At 38.7% G+C, this 23,253-nt stretch overlaps 1 protein-coding gene across 1 annotated transcript in view; it reads right to left on the reverse strand.

Moving 5' to 3' along the window:
* Positions 1–921: 921 nt before the first annotated feature.
* The window catches only part of STAT4 (signal transducer and activator of transcription 4), a 40,412-nt gene continuing 18,080 nt past the window's right edge, over positions 922–23,253 (reverse strand). The window contains exons 6-24 of the mRNA XM_041487586.1: positions 21,859–21,937; positions 20,210–20,295; positions 19,435–19,586; positions 18,125–18,283; positions 17,130–17,222; positions 16,261–16,320; positions 15,461–15,478; positions 15,287–15,380; positions 14,361–14,405; positions 11,760–11,843; positions 11,394–11,492; positions 10,029–10,164; positions 8,644–8,696; positions 7,804–7,898; positions 7,110–7,246; positions 6,498–6,689; positions 5,206–5,272; positions 4,625–4,733; positions 922–2,510 (exon numbers count right to left, since the gene is read on the reverse strand). Of these exons, the coding sequence (XP_041343520.1) occupies positions 2,484–2,510; positions 4,625–4,733; positions 5,206–5,272; positions 6,498–6,689; positions 7,110–7,246; positions 7,804–7,898; positions 8,644–8,696; positions 10,029–10,164; positions 11,394–11,492; positions 11,760–11,843; positions 14,361–14,405; positions 15,287–15,380; positions 15,461–15,478; positions 16,261–16,320; positions 17,130–17,222; positions 18,125–18,283; positions 19,435–19,586; positions 20,210–20,295; positions 21,859–21,937 (1,785 nt within the window). The 3' untranslated portion in view covers positions 922–2,483. The remainder of the gene's footprint in view (positions 2,511–4,624; positions 4,734–5,205; positions 5,273–6,497; positions 6,690–7,109; positions 7,247–7,803; positions 7,899–8,643; positions 8,697–10,028; positions 10,165–11,393; positions 11,493–11,759; positions 11,844–14,360; positions 14,406–15,286; positions 15,381–15,460; positions 15,479–16,260; positions 16,321–17,129; positions 17,223–18,124; positions 18,284–19,434; positions 19,587–20,209; positions 20,296–21,858; positions 21,938–23,253) is intronic.

A 23,253-nucleotide genomic window follows, 5' to 3' on the forward strand; every position in this document is an offset into this window, starting at 1 on the left:
GAAAAAATAGGTCTGTTTGGTAAATGTCGTGGTGTGAAATACTAAGGAGCAGGAGATCTATAAACATGGCTATGAATGAAAGCTATGGAAGAAGGTGACTGGCAGTTCTTAGGGTTTTTAATTAGGATTGTTACAGTGACAAGACAAAGCACAAAACAATCACATTTTTTTACTTTGCTGTTGCAAAACGCAGCGAAAGCACAAGCACAGTTAATAGAACTACTTAAAAGCAGATTTTTTTTTTCTGGTAGTATCTTGGCACCCCTTTTTTTGTGTTTTTCCTCCACACCGTCGTTTCTCTGTGTGGAGAGCTGCGTTCTTACTCCTCGTGGCATAAAGACAAAAATTCTCACTTTTTTAATGGAAGGGGGTTTGGGCTATATGTATTCATCCTACAGATAAATTACTTTAAATCAGTGAAATGATCTCAAGGCAGGTCTTTTCAACCAAACATTAAGTCTTCCCTATGCAGAAATCTGTTCAGAAGCAATAGCAGGAACTGTCATGCCAAAACCTGACCCATGGTGCTGTTCAGAAACTCCAGTTATATTGAAGTTAATACTTGAGAACCTTGAAAACTTGCCTTGCATGGAGAGCAGGGAAGAAGAAAAGAAAAAAGGAGACTGGTTCTCATGCCATGTCTGATCTTGTCTTACAGTACTTCTTTAGATGGTCAAAAATGAAAGGTATCCCCCATTTTGTTTGCATTAAGGTTGTGAGTAGGTTAGAATGAAAAGGCATGCAAATAGCTGATGTCAGGGAGGTTATGTTTCCTGCTTCAGAATTCTGTGTTACTGTCAGTAGCTCAGTTTAAGGTCAACCAAAAGGCAGCAAGAGTGTTTTTGTTGTGCCTTGGAAAGAATCCACAGAGGTCCAGGTATGCAACTTGAAGCCAAAATCTGATTTTATTCATGCTGGTTATATAAATTACAGGTATTACCAAGCTATATACAGAATTGCTCTTGTTGTTTTTTGTTTTACACCTCATGCTTGCTGAACTTATATGCAGCTTGTTTTGAATCATTCAGTGTAATGAACAAAGATGTGTGTGTTTCTTTGAAATTTACTTCCATGTATCACAAAAATATCTCATTACTTTGTTTCCGCTCACTCACTTTCAACTAACCTAAATAGCATGGATGAAAGGAGAAATGAAAGTAAAATCTGTGTCTTACTGCTTCAAGGTTAGGTTTTCATCACAGAAGTCTCATTTATACCTGCTTGAGAAAGCTGTAAGGTGCAGGTGTTCAAGGGTTTGTGTTTTATGAGCTTTGCATGCATTAACCATGTGTTCTGTGGGCAAGGCTTGCATTTTGGTTAAACCTGCATTTGTGAAATACAGTGGCCTTGGAGTTGCCTGTTTATTATTTTATTAACAGAGATTTTAGGGATAACACTGGGGGAAATAAAACCAAAACAACAAAACCAAACAACCCAAACTCAGCAGTAAACATGTCTGAAAGAAAAAAAAAAAAAGAGTATTTAAAGAGTGTAGTTTACTGTTTTTACAAAAACTAATTGTCCTGGTTATTAAGTGAGCCTGTGACACGCATGTAATATCCTGTCACACAGCACAAGTTTCCAGGTGGTCAGCAAATGCTGCAGCTCTTCAGTGACTGTTTTTCTAAAACTGCTTCCCTGTTGCCATTGAGCAATTAGCATCCAAACTGTGTCAGACTGGATTTTTTATTTGCAGACTTTCTGACAGTACTTGCTGGGGCATCTGAGTGCCTCCTGCCCAAACAGATTTACTTCTGCAGCTATTTTGTGAGAGGGGAAGTTTTACTGAGTCTCTCTTCCAGTGGAGAAATGGAGACAGCCTTTTTAACACCACAAGTTTTATGTCTGCTTCCTTTCTGGAACTCCCTTCTCTCCCCAGCCTTGCCTACCTGCCTTTCACAACTTCTGCTGTGGTGTCAGATAAAAATCTGTGTTGAAGGCAACTCATCTTTGGAGAAAAGCAATCCCCAGATACCTCTGCAACATTCAAAGTCAGAGGAACAAAAATCTTTGCTTTGAAATAGTATCTGACTCAGTGGTGTATAAGATTGTGGATGAGCAGAAAGTATTTAACATCATAAATCCTAATTTCTCCAAACACATTAATGTCTTTCGTTATCTTTATATGCTGTCTTCAGAAGCAAAACACTTTGTTCTTATGCTCTCATATTTACAGCAATTCTATGGAAATTAGTCAAATTAGCAAGTAAAATTTATCTCTGCTGGGACCCCACTGAAGTGAAATGACTCCCAAGCCTGAGAGGATTTGGTCTTTTTTCAGTGACAACAGCAAATCTGACTTGCAAAAGGCTGTTTGAATCCCTAGGGAGAAAATTCCTTGTTTATTTGTTGTTGAAAGAGGCCTAAGAATAATGTAATGGTTTCCAGAAAAGCTGACTTTCGAGGTGACAGGAAAAAAAAATGATGACTTCTTTAACCCATCCAATGTTCACACAATTACTGATTTTTCCAGTATGTGCACTTCAGTCAGTTGAGTAAGGAGAACTCAGCTAGAAGAAAAGAAGGAAAAGATTAGTCTCATGGCACTCACAGCTGTTCATTCAAAAGAAAATGCAGATGAAACCTTCTCTGGCTCAAGGTAACTGTGGAGTCACTTTGACAATGTTGTACAAACTGATAAGGAAAATCATGTTTCTAGTTGCTTATAAAATAGAGGAATGCTCTTTAGAAGACACTGTGTAGGAAAGTGTTGCAATAAGAATAAGCATGGCATTTATTTTTGTATGAACTTCTGTGGTTCTTGAAGCCTGTGGAAATGTATAGCAGGGTTCTTTCTTGTTCTTTGGGTGGGTAAGGGAAGCTGGACTGGGGGGAATAGAAGGGAATTCAGCAAGACTGCAGAAAGTATATCTTGCTGAGACTGAGTTACTCAGTTATAGGATACTTGGCCTGCTGCAGATTTCACTCTTGTTTTCTGTATCTCACATGATGCTTTTTTATTGGCATTTCATGGAGAAAAAGTACTGCTTTAATAGTGCAGTTTGTCTGCTTGCTATACTCAGCCAGCTCTTCAGCAGGGTAGATTGTTGTGTGAATTTGATAGAGAAAAAAACCTCCATATTTTCCTCATTTCTATTTAGCAAGGTAAATTGAATGGAAAAGGGAAGGAAGGAATTCCTTAAAAATCTTCTAAAACTATTTTTTCTCATGCAATTTCTAGCAGATCTTGAAAACATTTCCAGGAAGAGCCTACAGAAATATCACTTACCATCTAGCAGCACTGAACCGCTCATCTTGGTACCTTTAAAATTGTATTTAACGCTTGCAATTTGCTACCAGGCGCATTCTTTTTATCAGGTTGTCACCTTGAACAATGGCCACAGCTTATTTTGAAGCCCTGAATAGAGTTGGTTTGAGATTTACTGAGCATGCAAGAAGAAACCAAAAATGTTTGGAGGCTGATGTTAACTGAAAGTGAATCCAACTATTCTTTACTCTGACGAAAGTTCAGGAAAGCAAATGCGTGCATTGTTCATAAGTGCAGTTGAGGAGGTCAGAACCATTTCCACGTTATAAACCAAAATAGAAATCAGTGGGGACTGTCCTGGATTGGGTGGGATAGGTTTTAATGCAGAATTTTAATTCAGGCTGGTTATTTTGTTTTCAGCTAAAGAACTAGTTTGTCACAAGTGCTATCAGAGAAAAAAGTGAAGAATAAAAAAAGATATCTTGCTCTTGAGTGGATTTTCAGGTTGATGTACTAAAGAACTCATCCATTTCTATATAAAGTTTAATTGTACTTCTAATCACTGACAATCAGGATTCTGGTTTAGTTTTGTTCTGTTTGTGGGTAAGAAGAAGTGTTTACAGAGAAGCATTTGAAGGGGAATTGGCAGGCTTTTAAATACATAACCATTTTAAGATCATAAATCATTGAACATACACAAAGTTAAGGGCTAGTAATAAAAAAGATGTTCTTCTAAAGCTGCTAGAGCCAAACCACTGCTATGTTTTCTGAGAAAAGTCTGCTGGACTAATTCCCACCTGGCTATACATCATTGCTCTAAGGACTCTGAGCCATGATTATTCAGAACATCATTCCTAGTCAATAAGGAAAAGAGGAATTTTTAAAAAAAATATGATGTTCATAGACTATTTTCCTAACCTTTCTATATACTAAGCTAATATTACTTTTCTTTGCTGCAAGTATTTTAGTTGACTTTTAATTTCACACTTTGAAAGCCCGTGTAAAATCTTGCCTCATGAAAATGTTGTGCAAGTTTGCTGAATTGGAAACAATCAAATTCCTTGGGCAGCTCCCCTGAGCAAGTCCAGGCTTCGTGCTATCCAGAGAATTAGTATAGGTGGCATGTATTTGTCAGTGTAAAGCCTTCATTTGTGCAAGAACTCTGGGATCTTTGTGTTCTGACATTCATGATTCATTGGCCAGCATGTCAGGCAATTCCAGTGCTTTCAAGATGCTTGCAGTATCCTGCACCATTTAGAATAGGAAATATCTGCACCATTGTTTCAGAATGTAATGGAACAAGTGATGAAAAGAGCTCTGATTCACAGTTGTACAAGCAGCCTTTTATTAACCACCATCTGTGCTGTATCCTGTTTGCTTAATATTTACTTAGGAATGGGAAAGTTTACAACTTACAGCAGTTTCAATGGCTGTGGGACTCAGGTGTTCTCTCAGCACAGCATAAACACTTGGAGACATTGGAAGAAGATCTGATGGAGAATGTGGTTCTGCAGAGTCATTTAAACTAAAAAGAAAAAAAGAAGAAAGCAAACAAAAAAATGCAAAAATAGATCTAAGAAAAAACTTGAATCCCTCTATGCATATCAGTGGAGTATGATGAATGTTTTTTAAATTTATTAACCCTGTTCTCAGGCTTGCTGGTGGCCCTGTAAGCTCATGCAACAACGTGGTATACACTTAAAAATGTAGGAGATTGAGTCAGGTTTGTCATCTTTCCTTGCCCCTAACATCAGCTACTGCGGGAAAAAAAAAGGAGTCAGTGAAAGAAAAGTAGATCAGAGTACCATAAAATCTGCATTCAGTTTTTACAAATGGTTTGCCCCATTAATGGAAAAAGCAGTCTACAGGTGAAGTCCTTCACTTCCCTTTCTTGTCTTTAGCAGTCCTTGCCAAACTATTTTCAAATAGTTTGGGGAAAGGAGGCAGGGGAAACTCTAAAATGGGATAAAGTGTAACACACTTGTGAGGATACTTACATTTTGGAGACTGGGATAAATACAGAAGGAACGTAACCTTTCCCTCCTCCATCTGAGGGCTTTGAGACTAGAATAAATAGTAGAGAAATTAAATATTGTCTAGTCATTTTATTATCTGACATTGATTATTTGCTTGAAATGCTGAAGACAATAATCAATTGTAAAGTCCCTGGATAAATAAGTAGCCATGAAAGTGAGGAGAATTTCTGAAATTAGTCCTTGAGCTCAGATCTTAGTCACAGAATTGCCTGTGCTGCCTTGATGTGAATCACAATATAATGCTGCAACTGATGAAAGAGATTTTGTTAGGCCTTCAAAGCAAATATACAATTCTTTAAGTTTGGTACTCTGAACCTGCAGATTTCAGTTCTGCAAATGCTTGGGGCTCTGTCTCTGCAGATACAGCTTCAGCCATGTATTCTGAATTCCAATTCTTTTGCATGAAATTAAGCATATATGTAAGACGTTAGATGATTGGAGCATTAGGCAAAGTCCAGAGTTAAAATGAAGAGGGAGAAAAATACTGTAGCCTCCAAATATTTTTGAGTTGTGTAGGAATTTGAGTTCAAATGGAATTATAACCTTTGATACTGAAAGTCTAGAAGAATGTGTTTTATCTACTAAAAAAATAAGGCTTTGAGGGTTTTCTTTAAGCAAGAATGAATTTGATCTAAAAATGAGTGGACTTGGACAAAAAAGAACGTGGGCCTGAACATATTTGGAGCCATCCTTGTTTAGCCTTTTTGCATTTTCCAGTGCAGTTGCCAGGGATTTTCAGAAACATTGTCTGCCATAATAACTTTGTACTTGTGCAGTATATTGGGAAAAGGTGGTGCAGATAAACAGCCTTTGTTTTAGGGTTCCATTGCATGAAATGAAACAAAGTAGGGCTTCCAAGCTGTTTGGGAAATACTGTTTTCTTGAAATTAAAGATACAGCATGCTACAGTGTAACACAACTATGAATCCAGTAAGCAGGATGACTTTTCAGTTTCCTCTCCATTGAACACCCAAGACCTGAATTTTGCGAAGCATCAGTCATGAAAGAAAAATCCATTTCTTAGCTTCTTTTGACTATTGTCATCATCTCTACTGTTACCTCTAAGACCAGGGATGTATTTGCAAAATGAAGCTGTCTAAATGACAGACACATGTTAAAACAGTTCTCTTGAAGATGACTATTACAGGAGGCATCTTAATCTCTTCTCTCCCTCCTCTCCCTACAGTCCTCAAATTGCCTCATGACTTTGCAGCTGCTGTGCAGGAAGGGTAGATAGAGAAGTGGAGCCTAACCTTCGTTTGGCTGACAGCTGTAGTGTTTGCCAAAGGCTTTATCTTTGGGGATATCTGGGTACAGGTACTTCAGGGGGTTTTCAGGAACGTTGTCTGCCATGATAACTTTGTAGTCGCGCAGTATGTCGGCAAAGGGCAGGGCAGATAAGCGGCCTTTGTTGTAGGGTTCCACCGAATGAAATGTTACGTCTCCTGCAAAAACACAAAGGCACCATAACCTGTAGGTGACAGCTGCAGCTGGAACACATTTTTGCATTTCTTTTGAGGTTTACACTTGTACAGGTTTTACCTGTTCTTAGCTACGTTTGTATCTTTCAATATTTAATTTCTGCATATTTGGAAACAAATCTAAAGCCTGCAGTTAGCAGGTGTACCTCACAGACAGCTTTGTTAATATAAAGGGCTCAGAGATAGAATGTCAGAGTTTTGGTTTGTGTTTGAGAAATTATGATACTTGTATCTTGTCCAAAACCATACTATAACATGATACATGTGAATTTTACTTTCAAACCAAACAAAACTTGACTCCTGTATTGCAGGTATATTGCAGAGTTTGGGTTAGTTTTGATCTAGTTGTTGGCTTGGTTTTTAAAAAATTTTAATTATACTTACCATTTTCTAGCTGATCCACCCAAGTAAAGGTAATTCCACCCAGATTGCTCTCACTAAACCTTAATAAGAATGTTCCTGGTGTCTTGTCTTTCAGCAGAATTCGTTCCTTTTCTTTGCTTACAAATCCCATTATGTACCTGAGGTATAACAGGAAATCATGGGTTTACTTTTGGAAAAAAAATGCAGACTTTGATCTGTGCAATGTATAGAGTCATAGAAGGGCCTGGGTTGGAAGGGACCTTAAAGTTCACCTGGTTCCAAACCCCCTGCTGTGGACAGGGACATCTTTCACCAGACCAGGTTGCTCAGAACTATCCAGCCTGGCCTTGATCTGGCCAGACTTTATACAGGTGTTCAAAACCTGGTTACAGAGCTCTACGAGGCTTGGGGACTAAGACCAAAGCTTTGTGTGGAATATGGCATTGAGCTCAAAGTACTGTGAAGCCTGGGGAAATTTATCCCAGTACTTGACTGCATAGACAGAACTGAAGAAAAGTTCTAAACCTGCATTTCTAAGAGATCCCATGTTTTTCCCCTTTGACAGCAATTTCCAAAAGTTATGAATGGGAGAAGGGAGACAGAAGTGTTGAACTCATTGCAAATACTACTCCTCTGCATGGCTAAAACTGAGATGAGTAAAGGACAGAGAAAATGTGGAGAGACATCAATATACAGCAATTCCCTTGTTGCTCACCCATCAATCCAAAGAGGAAGAATGTGTTTTTTAATCAAGTCCAGGATTGCTTCAAGCCAAACCCAAAAGGTAAAGGACTTCCCAGGCAAATGTTCCTAACAGTTAAAAAACAACCACAAAACACAAACAAAACCAACACACACAAGAGGAGAATCATGAGAGTGATGTTACCCAACGTTCACATGGCAGTTTATTCTCAGTTTCTTAAGAATAAGCTACTTTTCTCAAGTGTGAATCACAATTTGAGCTGTGGTTTTGAGTAACATCTCTCTTTCAAACTGACATAAAACCCACTGATTTTTAAGATATGCATTGGAAGCACCTCATTTTTCAAGGAGAATAAAAATCACATCTGTGATTTCTTCCTAGTTATACATTTATATTTTGAGTGAAAAGAAGATGAGAAAGTTGAACTTTCTTCCAAGGTTCTGCATGTGTTTAAATAATGTAGTTAATATGAATTAAAGGAGCTTACCCTTCTTTTTCAATACATTCTCTCTTCCTCATCAAAGTTATTGCATGTATTGACTGTCTTGAAATAATTTCGGTCAAAACTAAACACATGAAAAATCTTATGCTTTATGAAAAATGTATTGCATGCTTTGGTAAGAATTTCAATTGATCATATACTGAAATATATAAGGCACGCTATAATATAAGCTTTATGCTTCTGGAAGTGTTTTTTCCTAGTTACAATTTTACAAGGGATGTGATTGTGATGAGCTGAAAGTCCCACATATGGCCAGTGGGAATCTTATCAGCAGCATCAGAGAAACAAAGATAGGCATGGCTGTGGGTGTTAGGAGAAATAAGAGTTTAGTGTTACTTTTGGAACAGTACCTTGCAGAACTTTGCCCAGGACAGTTGATAATCATTGTAACTCACTTGCTGTCCTGAAAGAAGAAAAAAAAAAAAGCCCGAATGGTACATGTATTATTCTGAAGTTATGAAATAAAAATTGCTTGATATCTGTGTAGTTGGGTGGGGGGTGAGGGGAGGGAGGGATAGGGGCATGCTAAGGGACTGTAGATCTGTTTTTCTCTATTCTTTTGAAGCAGATGATAATAGTTTTGGAAATATTGGCCTAAAGTAGCCTGTGACTTGGTTTTTGCAACACTACATGCTCAGTTTCAGTTTTTAGCCTAAATGTTACTTGTCAGCTTTCCCCAGGGTCTCTCCCTTCTGGGGCACGCTTGGGTCTCAGAGTACTCAGAGTTCATCTTGCCGAGGTTACAGGGCCTCTTTGCTGTGCTGACACCAGTGAAGCATCTCTGGTGAGGCCCCAGAAATGAATAGACCCACAAAGACAGGTACTTAAAATGAAAAAAACTCCAAACCAAATCTCATAAGTAAGCAGAAATACTTCCTTTTGATTTCAGATGTATGAGATAATTGTTAAGGAGGCAAAATAACATCACAGTTCAGTGTGACTTTGATGCCCTCTTCCTTCACTTGAGCAGCCTGGAAGTTCGAAAGTTGAATTACTTTGTGATAAGAATAAGCTGATGCCTGCTTTTCTTTAAAGAAAAAAATGTCATGGTGACATTTTTGACATCCGTGTGGGAGTGGAGGTCATGCCGTGCTGGTTTTGGCTGGGGTGGAGTTCATTTTCTTCACAGTAGTCAGTGTGTTTTGGACTTGTGCTGGAAACAGTGTTGGTAATACAGGGATGGTTTAGTTCTTGCCAAGCAGGGCTTACACAAAGTGAAGGTGTTTTCTGCCTCTCAACCCTTCCATGAGCAAAGGGGCTGGGAGTGCTGGAAGCTGGGAGAGGACACAGCTAGGACAGCTGATCCAACTGGCCAAAAGGATATTCTTCCATAGGGTGACATGCTCAGCATGTAAACTTAGTGGTAAGAAGGAGGAAGGAGGGGATGTTTGGGCTGATGGCATCTGTCTTCCCAAGTAACTCCTTTGTGTGATGAATCCAGCCCGGATTTCCAGGCTGAACACTTGCCTGCAGATGGGAGGTAGTGAATGAATTCCTTGTTTGCCTTGTGTGCACGTGTGGCTTTATGTGTTAAACTGTCTTTAGCTTGACCCATGAGTTTTCTCACTTTACCCTTCCAATTCTCTCCCCATCTCACTCTGGGGGAGTGGGTGGCTGTGTGGGGCTTTGTTGCCAGCTGGTGCTAAACCACAGCGTGTGCCTAAAGCCCCTACCTGTAGCTACCAAATGTAAGAACCCCAAAGCAAATAAAATCTGTATATTTCTACACACTTACCCATAAGTTTCTCTGCCAGCATGTTGAGCTGTTCAGAATTGAGTCCACGACCAACATATGATGAAAATTGCCAGCTCAGTACTTCTAAGAGCTGGCTTAAAGTGGCAGCAGGGGGGTTGTTGAAGAAAGACAAATTCTGCAACAGAATGAATGCTTTGTTTAGATAGCAACCATGAATACATATCAGGCTGTAAGAGGAGACTGCAAGTACTTGAGCAGAATGTGGAAGTGTTGAAAGTGAGCTCTGTGTGTGGGGAAGCACTGGGCAAATGTGTGGGCACCAAGCTAGGTCCGGTGGGGAGCCTGAGCAGAGCTGCAGGGCAAGACTCCTAGAGAGAGCTAAAGTCCCTGTGTGCATCTTGGATGTTAAAATACCTTGCTATGCCTTTGGTAGTGTCCTGTGTAAAGACAGTGAAAATATGGTTAAATCCTGTCCAAAAAAATCTAGATATTATCACTATATTTTAATGTTTAGTGCATGGAAAATTTTAAACCATTACACGCTGATATGGTGACATGCTGTTGAATCATTTGGCTTATCTTAGTTTTTTCAGTTGTGTTTTTTTTTTTTTTTTTTTTGATTGCACACACAATGGACATACTGAAGACTGTGCAAAAACTCTTTGGAGTATCACAGAGTGATAATGCAGTCCAGCCTGCTGGTCAGCTGGCCTGCCAGCATGGCAGACTGTCTGCCCCTTTCCCTGCTCTGAGCATCTGTGTGACTGCACTAATCCCCAGCTGAAAGCCTGAGAGCCATTGACAGCCCTGTTCCACAGTCTGCAAATACAGTAACAGTGACTGAATCTAAAATATGTGCTGAGACAGCTGGAGCCTTCAAAAGAATGATTCTGCCTTTGCTCAGGGTTAGAGCCACTGGAACTTGCTACTTAACATTTATAATCTTCTCCACAGAAAGCACAAGTTCCTACAAAATCCATGGGGGAAAGCAGCACTTAGGTACATTACAGATTCACCTATGTGCCTGCTTTCCTGGTCTGGAGTTGTACTGGTAGAATTATTTTCTAACAGGTCTAGTTTTAGTCAGCCCCACCCAAGAAAGATAAATTAAAACTAGTGAAGTCAGAGAAGTTGTGGAGAATGCCTGTCACCTCTCCTTAGTTTAAGAACTACTACTTTAGGCTACAAAAAGAAAAGCTAAGGGTGCATGTGGTTTTATATCTGGGCAGGGAAAGAAAGATAAAGAGAACAACAATAAAGTGTGATGTTGATAACTGTGTACGTGACAAAAATAAGGCCAGTTCAAGAGGGAAATACATATTTTTTTATACTTAATGTATTTAGTAACCAAATAATACAAAGGTGAAAATGCAGAAAGTCAGTATTTGCATACTGAGGACCTACCTGAGGATCGTTGGTTGACAGGTTGTACCAGATAATAGAGGCCCATGCATTGGGCAGTTGGCTGACATTGGAAATCATCACCACAGGCAAAGAACTGGTCTGGTGGAGAGAATGAATGCCCTGGGTAAATGCTGCTGAGGAAAGTATTAGTGCTGTGCTGTGCTTTGGGTTTTTAGCCTCTCGTTCTTCCCAAAGCACAGACTTCTTTTCCAGAAGCTCTGGAAATCTTGTGTCAGCTTGTGGTTACTACTGGGGGCCTCACCGAGGGCAGGCAGCCCTGTGCTGTGGCCCTGCACAGTTGTACTTCTATAAACTGCTGGAAACGCCTTTTTTTCCTGCCCCAGATAATCTGCCCTGAATACTCACTTCCAAGTTTATGGTCAATCCATACAGGCAGACCTGTGTCTCAAAGCTGATGGAGTGCAGCTCCTCGGTCACCATGTGAGGGCCCTGAGGGAATATTGAGGTTATGAAGCTGGGAGTACAGAGCTGGCATTTAACACTGTTTTAGTGATCCAGCTGCTGAGGTTACACTTGGAAAGAAAACTCATATCAAATACATAAGCAGAACAGGAAAAGGAGGAAGTGAAGGAAGCAATTTGTTTGTTCAACCCTGATATCAAATTAGTCCAGGAGTCTGGTATTTTTTCTGACGAATCTAAAAGAGCCCCTTAATATTGCTAAAGCAGTACTTATAAACTTTTATCTTTTTCTAATATGGTACTTTCAAACACAGATTTGCACACAAGAAGGTAACAGATAATTTTGTGTGTCTGATAAAGGTTGTCTCCAACTTTCTTTTTCCTAAAGTTTCCTTACTGATTGAAAATTCGACTTTAAACAGGGATGTTCAACTTCAAGGAGAAACAAACCAGAAACAAAGCAAATAGCCACAGCTTTAATGACAAATGGGCCTTCATCCAGGTTTGCTGTGGGTACTACTTGAGGGACTAGAGGCCTAAATCATTAATCTGAAGTAAATCTGGTATTAAAACCTCAAGCTTTTATTGGATGGAAAAAAAACTAAAATCTGTTTGTCATTGTTGATTAAAGTTTGTAGTATTAGCGTTTGTTTTGATTACAAAGCAGCATAGCTCTGCAAAGACCCAAATCTCTGGCCCTTAGGAAACAGATTTCTTGAACTACATTTCCAACTCAAAGTATAAAAATATATTTGCTCTTTTCCAGTGTTCTTTGTTGTTGGCCTTTCCCTCCCCATCGTGCATTTCTGTCAGACTTTTCTTTAAAAAAAAAATTAAAATTGCAAATCAAAATGCTCTCCCTTAGTGAAATATCTGTTTTCAATCAATGTAAAATAAAAGTATTTCTTGGTAGAGGACCTTGTGGCTTTATCTTTGCCATGGAGCACCTCCTCCAGGACATGTACAGGCCACTGCAACGAATGGTACTGAATAAATGAGGAATTGGGATCACAGGAGGTCCTTAGGCATCTGAATAATAAATCTGCTTTGCAAAGGGAAAACCCAGCGTAGACCTGAAGGCTTTTACATGAAATAGCTATCAAATTAGCTCAAATGTTTTAATATAGGTTGGATCAATCCAGCTCAACCTGTATTTTTGACACAAAGTTGAAAAGGGTTGGTGAAACAACCCTTCTTCCCCCATTAAGATTTTGCAGAAGCAAATTTTTCTCATGGAAAAATCATCTAGGCAAAAAGGTACATCTGCATGAAAGGAGAAATCTAAAATAGAGAACTTTCACTTTTTTCTTAATGAGGCCAGTTATATTTAACTACACTTTTAGCATACGGAACATCCTATAACAAACCAAGTTTTGAAAGCATTATAGTTGCTGTTAACAAAGAAAATCCCAACTCTTGTTCTGCTAATAACCACTTTCACAGACTGACTTGACCAAGGAGAGGCTCTGTTTGAGGAAATCAGCAGTGAACCAGGTCACAGTTCACCCGTCCCAATTCTCCGCAGCCCTATGACAGCTTTATATAGATTTAAAGGCACAATGTGTACAAGTGGGAGGAAAATGCTGCCAAAACTGGAGTGACAACATTTCTTAACCTACATTTTTGCATTTGCTTGTTGTGGTGTCAGTGATTTTGTAAGCAGCAAAGTAACTGGGAGATGAGCCTTGAGTTTCAGTCTTGCTAATCGGGTGGTGAGTTGTTCTGCTCAGAAATGTGTGTGAAATGGGCACATGTATCTTCTGCTTTAGGTTTTGGTCAAATTCCTCATGCTGATCCCACCTTTTGCTTTATATTTAAAGAATACTTCAAATATCTCTTGTGCTTGTACAAATACAGCTATTTGGGCTGTGATGTGATTTTATTTTTATATTTTTAAAAATATTTTTTCAACTTGCTAATACAACTTTACTTTCAGTTATGCTGGTTTTAGTGCTATCATGCCGTACACAGAGTCACCACGAGAGGGGAACCTACGACCAGGCTGGGACAAGTGCAAGTAGATTAAACACATTTTTGGTCCTGGCTGAGGCAGCAAACCCCTTTGATGCAAAGATAATCACACCCTGACTTCAGCTGTGAACCTGACCAGCAGAACATATATTTAAAGGACCTTTCCTGTAGGAAACAATTATTTCAACCCAAAAAAAATCTTTAAGAGCTTATTTAGTTTTGGGTGTTTTTTTGGTTGTGTTTTTTGTTTTTGTTTTTGTTTTTGTTTTTTTTTTTTTTTGTTTGTTTGTTTTTTTTTTTAAAATGTAAACGACCAAAAAGGTAACTTTTGAGTGGAATGCACGCATTTGAATTATTATTCTCTACCTTCTATTGGAACTTCTTCAATATACAGACTTCAGGCATGCAATTACAATTTGAGTCATTCCAAACAGTTCTCATTATACTAACATAATAATTGGATCCTGTGCTTCATATATATTTCAAAATATAACAACTCTTTGATTTAAATAAAATCAAATATGAAATACTTGTGAGAGTATGCAAAAACAACATGTAAAATAAATGCACAAACCTCATTTCCTTTGCTTCCAGCACTTGTTTTCATTTCTTTGGGTTGCTGTGTAAAGCAAAGCAATATTTATATGTCAGAGAAACTATAGACAGAAGTACATATAAATAACATAATTTATAACCAGGATATTCTTAGTTATAATAAGATTTTATTTGCAATATATAAATGAAGTCTAATGAAGGCTCTGATACTGCACATAAAAAATTCTATTCAGTGAGAAGTCTTTTGATATTTTTAAAGACTTTTTAGGAAACCAAGTTAATGTAACAAAGCATTAATTAGAGTGCTTGCCAAGTGTATCCCACAAAAAAAAAAAAAAAAAAAAAGCTAAAAACCATTGATGTCAATTTCCTTTTGCAAAACTACACTGATGCACTGCATCTGTGGTTAAGGCCCAAAATTACCACAGGCAAGAGAGTTATTCAGAAAGCAGGACTCACTGGGCTCTCAGAGAAGTTCCACAAGCACTGCTCTAGTCTCTCACGAGGCTTTATCACAGATATTAATTTCCGATAGATTTCAAGCATTCAATTCTATCTCCCCTAGAAATTGTGGTGTGGTTTTTTGTTTGTTTGTTCTGTGTGTTGGGTTTTTCTGCTTGGTTGGGTTTTTTTTTTTCTGTTTGGTTTGGTGTTTGGGGTTTTTTTAACCAAACTCAGTTTCTGTGAAGCTTTTTAATTCAGCATGATTACTCTTTTCTTTTCTGGTGTAATTAGGATTTGCTTTGTCATTTCTGTGAAAATATATAGTCTTATTTCATGGAATGGATGAAGTATGGAATGGCATAAAGAGGTTCTAGGAGTAATGTTTTTGTACAAATAGAAAGAAAATGAGTGTGGCCTTGACAGTAATACAATTCTCCCTTCAGAGTTTCTAAAGAATCTTTTATTTCTCGACACACAACAGTAAAAAAGTGTCAAACCTACCAAATGTCGAAATTCTACTGACAAGCTCCCATTTGCAGACTCATCCATGTTCATGGCTTTCACATGTGTTCCACACAGAACAAATCTACGGTTACTGCAGAGGACATGACTGTTATCTACTCAAATACCAGTGTATTGGAAAAATTTAATAAATATGATATTTTATTGTCCTACCTTACAGTTGAAACATTCCTAAAAGAGAAGAGGGGTGGGGGAGAGGAAACAGATTGTGAATCAGTAAATGTGTAAGACAGAACTTGTACTGAGAAACGTATCTGAGATGGTAGAGTTTGCCTGCTCAAAGTTGGTTTGTGTTGACCCTACAACTACAATTTTTAAGCTGAAGAACTGAAATTCGTACTGTCCACTTAGACTTTTGCATCTGGCCATATGTAGGTAGTGTGCTTTATCTTGCTATTTATTATCAGACAGGACACAACTTCTGAGAGAAACAGCCCTGGCTTCTCTCTTGCTCCCTCCTCACTGGGTGTTTTCCCTCTTTCTTGTGGGCCCACATCTATGTCCATGCAGCCAAGGTGGTTTTTAGGGGCTTGCAGAAGCACAAGAAGCAGAAGGAGGGAGGTAGCTGGTACCTGGGGCTGGGGAGGTTGCATTGTGAGACCTCAGAGCTATTTCAAAATTAACTATCCCATAAATGCAATTCAGTTTGATTTCAAACTTGTGTGTAATGCTGCTGCATCAGTCTGATGACTTTTTTTCTAAGTCTTGAGACAAATGGACTTCTTGCCTCTAATTTGAAACCATCAGTTAGACTTAGCAGCTTTGTTTTTAAAAAAGAAGTCTTCCACATAAAAAAGAAGTGTTACTCTGATCTTTTAACTGGTGGGTTTTTAAAGTTTTTCTTTTCCTTTTTGTTTTAAAAGCAGTTTAAAAATCAGATAGGGTAGCCACTGAAAAAACCTGTGTTGTCTCTGTAGGGACTAAGAGAATATCTTCACTTTTAAGTTTCTTACTTGTCAATAGTTGCTTTCACTCTGATCTGGTAGTTCAGCTCTGGCAATTTAATTAGCAACCTTCAAAACAGAAAATGAGAGAGTGGGTATTAAAAAACGTCTCACCAGAAAACACTATACTGGTTATTATATTATAATTATTATAATCTGAAAACAGATTAGGCATCTAGGATTACAACACAATTTACAGGGTTGAATTCTCAGAAAGAGGAGCTGGGTTGTTCCAGTGGTAGGTGCCCTACCCTCCCTCTAAGTGTGTGGAAAACTTAGCATGTGTTTGAGGGAGTGGCTGGAGCGACACAAAGTAATTAGGAAATGGATTTGTATAATCTCTGCATCACAGAAGTGTATGTGCTTTCCTTCATGTCTCTCTTCTCACCGCCAAGCCCTCCGTGAACTTCATGCTGCAAGGTGGAAATGAAATGAGAGTTCCTCTCTAACCTTTGCTCTTTCCCAAAGTCAGGGAAGGAGCTTCTGGGAAAGAAATAATCTGTCTGTGATTCACCCAAGACCCCCCAAATGCAGCAGTTTCTCTTTCATCTGTGCAGAAATGGCTCTCACTATTCAGATTTTGGCTTGTATGATAAGGATCATTATTTACGCAGTTTGTAAAGTCATTACAACAAGAATTCAATGCATACAGAACTGTGAAGGTGATGCCTTTAGCCACAATGTGCTTTTCTTCCTTGTGTTTTACTCTTTATTGCCACTTGTTCTGCGTGACAGATTCTGTGATAACACCATTCCAGAAAATTTCCCTGCAGTTGAATGGATCCCTAACTCAGGTTGGCCTGCTTTGCTTTCTAGATTCTCCTAGGACAAAATACTGTACATGAATGAAGGAGTTTATATCAGATTTTTTCCCTTACCTTAATTTAACAGTGAACTGTATTAAAGTTTTGAGAACCATTGGCCTCTGGGGGTGTGTTGGCATGCAGGGCTGCCTTTCAACCACAAAGGAGCTGTGTGAGAAGAAATGAAACAAACAGATTTTTAGGAATATGTATGAACAAACAGATGGGGTTTTTTGAGGGGGAGGGAGGAAGGGAAAAGGGCTGGTATCTCTTAAAGACTTATTTCTCTGTAGATGCTGAAGTGGGAGCTGTGCATTCCAACTCTCAGTTCTCAAACTGGTCCAGTGATCTAACTTTCCCTGAAATTGCTCCCGTAAAAAACAGATATTTGAAAGACATTGAAAATGAATCCAAATTCTACAGTTCTAAAATACAATGATGATAAAAGTCTTGGTCTTCCAACATTTTATCAGAGCCATAAAACAGAGTATGGAAATACACTGAGCATGGCTCCAATGAAATTAAATAATAATAATTAAACTGTCATTTTAATTTTTATATATAGAGAGAGCAAACAATTGAGCCCACTTTGCTTTCAGAGACTCACTTGTAGGATATCTCTAGTATAGTCTGTACAAAAGGCAAGAGAAATTATGCTAATATTTTATCTACTAATAGAAAGGTGAGTTGAGAGGGCAGCAGGTAGCGTAGCTTGGGGGAGACAGAGGGAAGAAAAGGAACATTTACTTTAAAAGAGAAAGGCAAAATCACAAACACAAAACCTCACAACTTTTCTCAGCAGAATGTACATAAGTCCTCCTAGAATAAGGGGATTTCTGGCATTCATTTAAGAGTCAGAACTTGATGACAAGCCCTTAAATGCTACCCATGAGAAGCTGCCTGGAGCCTACAGCTTCTATGATGACAGCTCTACATACTTCTTGTGTTAGGAACCTGGTCCTTAAAATCCTCAGACATTCAAACTTTTTTTTCCCCTTGTTCTTAACAGTGAGCTCTCATTGTTGTACCCGTTGAGGTGAAGTTCTGCACTTTGGCAGTGGCTTACGCACTTCCGGAAAAGGTTGTAGAGCAGAAAGTTGACTTTTTCCAGCAGCTGAGGTCTTTGCACAGGAATAGGGTCCCCATCATAAGTCAGCCTGGTCAGGAGTTCATCCAGCTTTTCTAGTTGCCTTCTGACTTGAAAGAGACTTTCTGCCAACAGTGTAAAGCTACAGCAAGAGAAAGGATTAGTTTGCAATCTTTCTTGTAAACCGTTTCTTGGAACACAAGAACTACTGAAGTTCTTGCTTGGGGAAAATCAGAATCTCTATTGAATGGTGCTTTCCAGCTTTGCCCAAACTCACATCCATTCATCTTTTGTTTACAGGAGTATATAAATGCCTGGGCAATCACCTTCCTTTATCTTCAAAGATAAATATTTTCACAACAGTGCAACACCGTCTGTGATAATTTGGAAGAAATATATGTATGGTCCTGATGTTGTACATGCAGGGCACTTGTGCCAACATTAATTATTTCCTACAGCTCAGGAATTTTGCAAAATGTACTTTTTAAAAGGATAATATTTATATAGAATGAGCAAGCTAACAAGACTAAAGAAATGTAAAAGCAATAAGGAGAAAGAAATCCAAACACACCTGATAACAGTTCAGTAGGGTATATGTGTATAAAATTAGATTTTAAAGCTATTTTTAGCATGTTCGTTGGGAAAAAAAATACTCCATTAAAAAAAAAAAAGAAACCTACACAGAAAAAAAAAAGCAAAAAAGCCATTTTTTTTTCGTTTAAAAATTTTCTTGACAATTTTACCTTTCTTTTTAATTCTTTCCTTTTACTTCACCTTTTCCATATGAGAGTTTTGATGGGAGAGTAATGACCATGATGTTGTATTGACATTGTCTGGCTATGCTGTCTTTTAAATATAATGCTATTTTCTTTTTATTTGCAATCACTTCAGAGTTGCCACCACAGAGACTACTGCCATTCAATCCCTACACAGTGTGAAGTTTGGAGGAGTGAGTCAAAGCATAAAACCTCTACCCAGCTCCTGCCTAGACACAACTCCCACTGCCTTCAATGACAAACTCAGTCAGCACCATTCTTACTCAAGCAAAACTCCCAAGAGAGTATGTCTCATTTATGTGCAGGATACAAACCCAAAAATTAGTGATTACCACGAGTCAGGCTAGTGTTCATTCTGAATAGCGAATGTTGCTTTTAGTTAGCACCTTTTAGTTATTTACTCTCTTAGCTGCTGATGAATTTGCTGCTGTTGCAGCTGATCTAAAGGAATGATCATTTCAAGTGCAGCAGACTTCCTGTGGTTTTCAGTGGAAGCATGAGGTCAGGGCAGGTTTACCAGTTCTGGAGCTGATCGAGCCCCCCGTGGAGGGGCCCCCCAATGCAGGCGATCTGCTGCCGTCTCTTCCAGTCCAGCAGCTCCTCGGTCAGCATGTTGCTTATCAGCATATCGATCTCATGGATCACACGCCCTATTTTACTGAGCACTTCCTGGAAAGTAGGAAAGGTCTCACTAAGTGACCACAGGCAACAGCTGCAGAATTCACCAACTATCATGAAGCGCTTACTACGTTTATTTTCAATTATTCTGAAAGTAACCATGTTTAGTTCCTATTGCTTCAGTGACAGGATTCATCACTCATTGTATATTAATCCTGAATCCCTGTGAACTCTTCAGTAATTTTTTTTTTTTTGGGACGGTAGGAGGGAAGAGTGTTGCATTCTTTGTGGGCATAATGTCTCCAAGGTTTTGACACTTGCAAGCTCTGTCAAGTTCAAAAAGTTCTGCTTTTGTTTTGCATCATATAAAATGTATTGTGTTTTTGTTTGCTTGATTTAATCATAACCGTGCCCTCATGGACTCAAATTGCTTCACTCTTAAGGTGTGCAGAACCATATCCTTGACTGAGCTGTTACTTAATTGCCAATTTCTTAACTTCTAGTTAAAATCACCCAGACCCATCCAAACATTTTGCAAATTTTTAACTCCTGTGAAATGAGTCTGTTCTTCTCAGATGAGAATTTAGAAAGGCACACGTACACATTTGAGTATTTGGTGTGAGAATAAGGGGAGAAAGCGGATTAACCACAAATGACAAAACATTGTCACTAACCTTTCTCTTGTAGTCTAAAGTATTGAGCATCGCCTGCAACGCCAACATTTCCTGTTTAATGAGGGCACTGTTTTTGTCATTCTGCTCTACATGGGATAAAAAAAATCAGTATAAATACATGTGTGGGTGTGTATGCCTGTTCATAAGGGGAGAAGAGGAAAAAAAACCTACTACCAGACTGCAGCAAGAACTAGTGAAAAAATAAACTATAAACATCAGTAGATTATGTAACAGCATATTTAATTTGGAAGGATTAGCTTTAGTGAGAGTTTAACATAAGATTTTATGGATCATATCTGTAGATATGTGTGTGGGGCAGGAAAAGGCAGAAAACATAGATGATATCCAGAGAGTTGTCTAAATTTCTCATCCCTGTGTATTATGTACATCTGGCTTGGATCAGTGATTGATCTGTACACACAAACAGCTTGTGGTGTCAGCAGTTAGACTAAAGCTCTTTGGATATGATGTGAATTAAAATGCCTGGCTGGGAGGCATTTGAAAGAGAGATGAAGTGTTCATCACCAGGGGAATTTCAGCAGCCAGGAGCACTGATCACTGGGCATTTCCCCCCTCTGTCTAACGTTTGTCCTTCTCTGGATCAGGCACTACTTTCAAGAGTCCTCAGGCTCACCCATGCTCTTTCACATGCAGCTCTTTCCCACCCTCGCTTTCCCCAACCTTTTGCATCTTTCATGCTACATCCCAAAAAGAAATTGGTGCCAGCTGTGTGCCTGCTAAGCTCTGGATGGATGCCTTCCTATTGAGTTAGGGTAGATGTTTCAGTAGAGGCAGATGAGTAACCAGCACCACCTCAGCCACAGCAATTGCTCCCACACACTCTAAGCTGGCTGTGCTGGAACAGAGCAGTGAAATTTTAAGCCCTGAAAGTAATTTATTGTCAGTATGTTTTCTTTTGGAAGTGGGGGAGCTTTCAGGCATCTGTGTGGTCAGTAATCATGATTGACTTGATGATTAGAAACTCATTAAACCACGGCAACTCTTCTGATTGCTGGGTCTTATCCAGCCTTCAACATTTAGGATTGATGTGCTTAAGGACTTGGGTGTTTCAAGCCCAGTATCTTTGCATGTTCAAAGGAAGGTAATATAAAGATATCTGAGCAGACACAAGCAGACCCCAGTTTCTTTTCTGAAAGAGACCATGCAAGGACTGTTGCACATGCAGATCTCAGCCATCACAGGCTGGTCAAACATGCATTCAGAGTGCTTACCAGCTGGTTATCACCACTCTGGTCAAAAAAGAACAGAAAGCCAAGTTAAAGGCGAGAAAAATCAGTTCTGCACGACTCTGGGAAATAAGAGTCTCTCCCAAATTCTCCCAAAGAAGGGCCATGTAAAGGTGGGGATATTGAAAAATAGGTTCTTTAAATTAAGAAATGTACTACTTTATGTGCCATTGGGCAGCTTATCCATAGGAAATAACTATACTTTCTTAACATGATCCTCTTTACTCTCTTAACCCCAAAAGAGTCATTATGTTCCAGGACTAAAATTTTGTATAAACCAAAGATCTATTTTTATGTTTACATATATTAATCAAGTAATGCACAAAACCCCCTGATGCTGGAGTCTAGCTGCAGAATCAGCCATTTCCTAGGAAATCTAAAAATTAGTATAAAAACTCTTACCTAAGCTCTGTATTGTTTTATACCTGAAGTCAAATTCCTCTTGCAAGTCTTCCAAGTATTTCACATCTTGGTCAGTCATCTTTCCCAGGAAAGAAATTAACAAATGCATAATGTAGTATTTTCCTTTCTTACCATTTGAAAACCCCTGAACAGTTCTGGGAACCCTTGTTTCCTGTCTTGTAAACTTTATAACATATGATTGAATAATAAATTTATAGCTACAGACTTATTTTACTTGTTCAGAAAGTCAATTATCCTCTATCCTGCATTTGATAGTGGTTGATTCAGTTTTATCCCTTCTTGTTTACTAGTGCAATGACATAAAAGAAACTAGGAACAATTGTCTTAGCCTGAGCTAAACTGAAATTGTTATGCCAATAATGCTACATTCTTCTTGAAACTTTAAAGCAGGGCAAAGGAATAATTTTACATTTACTTAAATGGAAATTTAATTGGGGTGTGCAGAGCCAAAAAAGGTGGAATCAGACACAGGAGTAGAGCTCACAGAATTTATTGACAGAATGTCTTATGAATTTAGATAAAGAAATGAAACCTTTTTGCTGCTTTGGCATTTTGCAGCTTTCTTTTCATAAGTGCTATAAAAAATATTAAAGATATTTTCTAGTAACCAATCAATGATAATTCAAAACACCCCATCAAAAGAAGGAAAATAAAACTGTAGGAAATTATCTGCTGTACTTTGAAGGTCTATTTCTATGCTGTTTATAGGAAGCCTTGATTTTGCCAACAACTCATAAACAAGCCTTTTTGGTTTCCTAAGATGTGCACATTAAGAGTCTGTGAAAATACAGAAACTTCTTTGCTAAATGAGCCCACACACAATTAGCCATTTTTGCTTACTCTTTATTTTGGAGACTAAAGTTTTAAATTATATGTGTAAAGTATGAAATTACATGCACGAGGAGCTGGCTAATTTCTGCGTTCAACTTAATTACCTACTAAAAAAACCCAACCCTGCTATCTAGAAAATGTTCTCATTTTCACTGGTCCTTCAGGGGTGGCTGTGCTTCCCCACACAGGCAGGAGGAGCAGATTGACAGGCTGCTGCTTTGCTCTGCAACTCTTATCTTACAACTTTATGTCTAGATAGAGACCTGGTAAGACATTCTTCTGAAACTACTTTATCCTTCTAAGGGTTTGATCTCCCTAACCCTTCTTCTCTGTGAAAGGATACACTGATGAGAGAATGCTGCTAGGATCTCTTTCCAGTATACCAGAAGTGCTACTCTTGAACAACATATGGACAGGTATTTCAAATATAGTTTCTACACTGAGTCTGCTGCAAAGCTGAAAGTGGGGCTGGGATAGCAAAAAAGCCATGAGTACTCTGAATCCTTATCCTGCCTTGAACTGAATGGGCAGCTGTTCTCTGAG

The sequence above is a fragment of the Pyrgilauda ruficollis genome, unplaced genomic scaffold (assembly GCF_017590135.1).
Source record: "Pyrgilauda ruficollis isolate IOZ18807 unplaced genomic scaffold, ASM1759013v1 scaffold81, whole genome shotgun sequence".
Taxonomy (NCBI): Eukaryota; Metazoa; Chordata; class Aves; order Passeriformes; family Passeridae; genus Pyrgilauda; species Pyrgilauda ruficollis.